At 44.5% G+C, this 1,712-nt stretch overlaps 1 protein-coding gene across 1 annotated transcript; it reads left to right on the top strand.

Annotated features, from left to right (window-relative positions):
* The first annotated feature begins 451 nt into the window (after positions 1–451).
* On the top strand, positions 452–844 carry LOC139188563 (uncharacterized). The gene is made up of 2 exons (XM_070806173.1): positions 452–647; positions 711–844. Exons 1-2 carry the CDS (start codon positions 452–454, stop codon positions 842–844), a joined length of 330 nt encoding a protein of 109 aa, XP_070662274.1.
* Positions 845–1,712: the final 868 nt, after the last annotated feature.

Here is a 1,712-nt window from a genome sequence, read left to right as displayed (position 1 = left end):
TGCGGTTGATTATGTGTCGAAGTGGGTGGAAGCTAAAGCCACCCGGACTAATGACTCTAAAGTGGTTGCAGATTTTATTAGAACTAACATTTTTTCAAGGTTTGGCATGCCACGTGTTATCATAAGTGATGGAGGATCGCACTTTTGCAACCGGACCATAGAGGCGTTATTGAGGAAATACAATGTCAACCATAGGGTTTCTACACCTTACCATCCTCAAACGAATGGCCAAGCCGAGGTTTCCAACCGTGAGATCAAACAAATTCTAGAGAAGACCGTTGGGCCTACAAGGAAGGATTGGAGCTTACGGTTAGATGATGCACTTTGGGCATATCGTACGGCGTACAAGACACCCATTGGAATGTCCCCATTTAGGCTCATCTATGGCAAGCCGTGCCATCTCCCCGTTGAATTGGAGCACAAAGCTCATTGGGCCATCAAGAAGTTCAATATGGACCTAAATGTCGCAGGAAGTCATAAGAAGTTTCAACTCAATGAACTTGATGAGATACGGCATGAGGCGTATGAGAATGCTAGCATTTACAAGGAGAAGACCAAAGCTTTCCATGATAAGATGATTCGAGGCAAAACATTCTCCATAGGCCAGAAAGTGCTCTTGTTCAACTCCCGTTTACGGTTGTTTCCCAGTAAGTTACGTTCTAAGTGGATTGGACCGTTTATTATTACTAATGTTTTTGTTCATGGTGCAGTCCAAATCCAAAGCTTGAAAACGGGACATGAATTCAGGGTGAATGGGCACCGATTGAAGCCCTATTATGAGCACTTTGAGGAGCATGCCGTGGAGGACATCTCCCTACATGCTGTGGGCTCCAAAGAGGAGTGAATGAGTTCTTGTCCGGCTACAAGACGTTAAAGCAAGCGCTTCTTGGGAGGCAACCCATATATTCAAATAAGGAAGATTTTTGAATCGCTCCACAATCAGTTTTGCGTTTCTAAAAACCTTCCCTTTTCTACAGTTTTATTTTGCTTTGATTATCATTTTTATTTGTTGCTTGTTTAATTGTTTTTTGTGTGGGTTTATTTTTGAAACACTGACAGTTATGCAAGGTATTTTTACATTCATAAAGAAAGAAAGGAACATTAAGCAGATAAATACAAAGGCTGCTTAGGAGAAGTCTCAGTAGTCAGCGGAGCCTCAGCAGTCGGCGGGGCCACAGAAGGATGAGGTATCGGAGGTTGATCATTTGGAGCTTCACTACGCGGTACAGCCCCAGAAGACGAAAGCAAATGCTGTTGGAACAAACCCACAAACCTCTGATGATCAAGTAAAATCTGACCATCAGATTCCTGCATCTGGTCAATTTTCCTCTTCATGTTTGTGGCATAATTATGTGCGAGCTTGTGCAACTGTTTATTCTCATGCTTGAGTCCTCTAATCTCCTGCTTGAGACTCATCACTTCAGCCGCCAACGATTCAACTTGACGGGTTCGAGCAAATAGGCGTTGGGCCATGTTGGACACAGAACCCGCACACTGCATACTAAGAGCCAAAGACTCCTTAACAGCCAACTCATCAGACCGTCTGGAAAGCAGTCTGTTATCTTTAGGAGTGACAAGGTTCCGGGCCACCACCGTAGCGGTCATGTCATTCTTCATCACCGAATCCCCAACGATAAGAAGACGAGTAGGGGATATGAAGGACGGGCGCCATATGTTGTCTATAGAAGGCGAGACTGCCTCTTCACCAAGGT

This window comes from Malus domestica, chromosome 10 (assembly GCF_042453785.1).
Source record: "Malus domestica chromosome 10, GDT2T_hap1".
In the NCBI taxonomy this organism is placed as follows: Eukaryota; Viridiplantae; Streptophyta; class Magnoliopsida; order Rosales; family Rosaceae; genus Malus; species Malus domestica.
This window is presented reverse-complemented; position numbering and strand designations above follow the sequence as displayed.

What these genes read in the sequence shown, in the direction of transcription:
- LOC139188563 (XM_070806173.1), top strand. Translation starts at nt 452, where the DNA reads ATGGACCTAAATGTCGCAGGAAGTCATAAGAAGTTTCAACTCAATGAA. An exon ending in CCGTTTACGGTTGTTTCCCA is followed by an intron (nt 648 to 710) that starts GTAAGTTACGTT and finishes TTCATGGTGCAG; the next exon opens with TCCAAATCCAAAGCTTGAAA.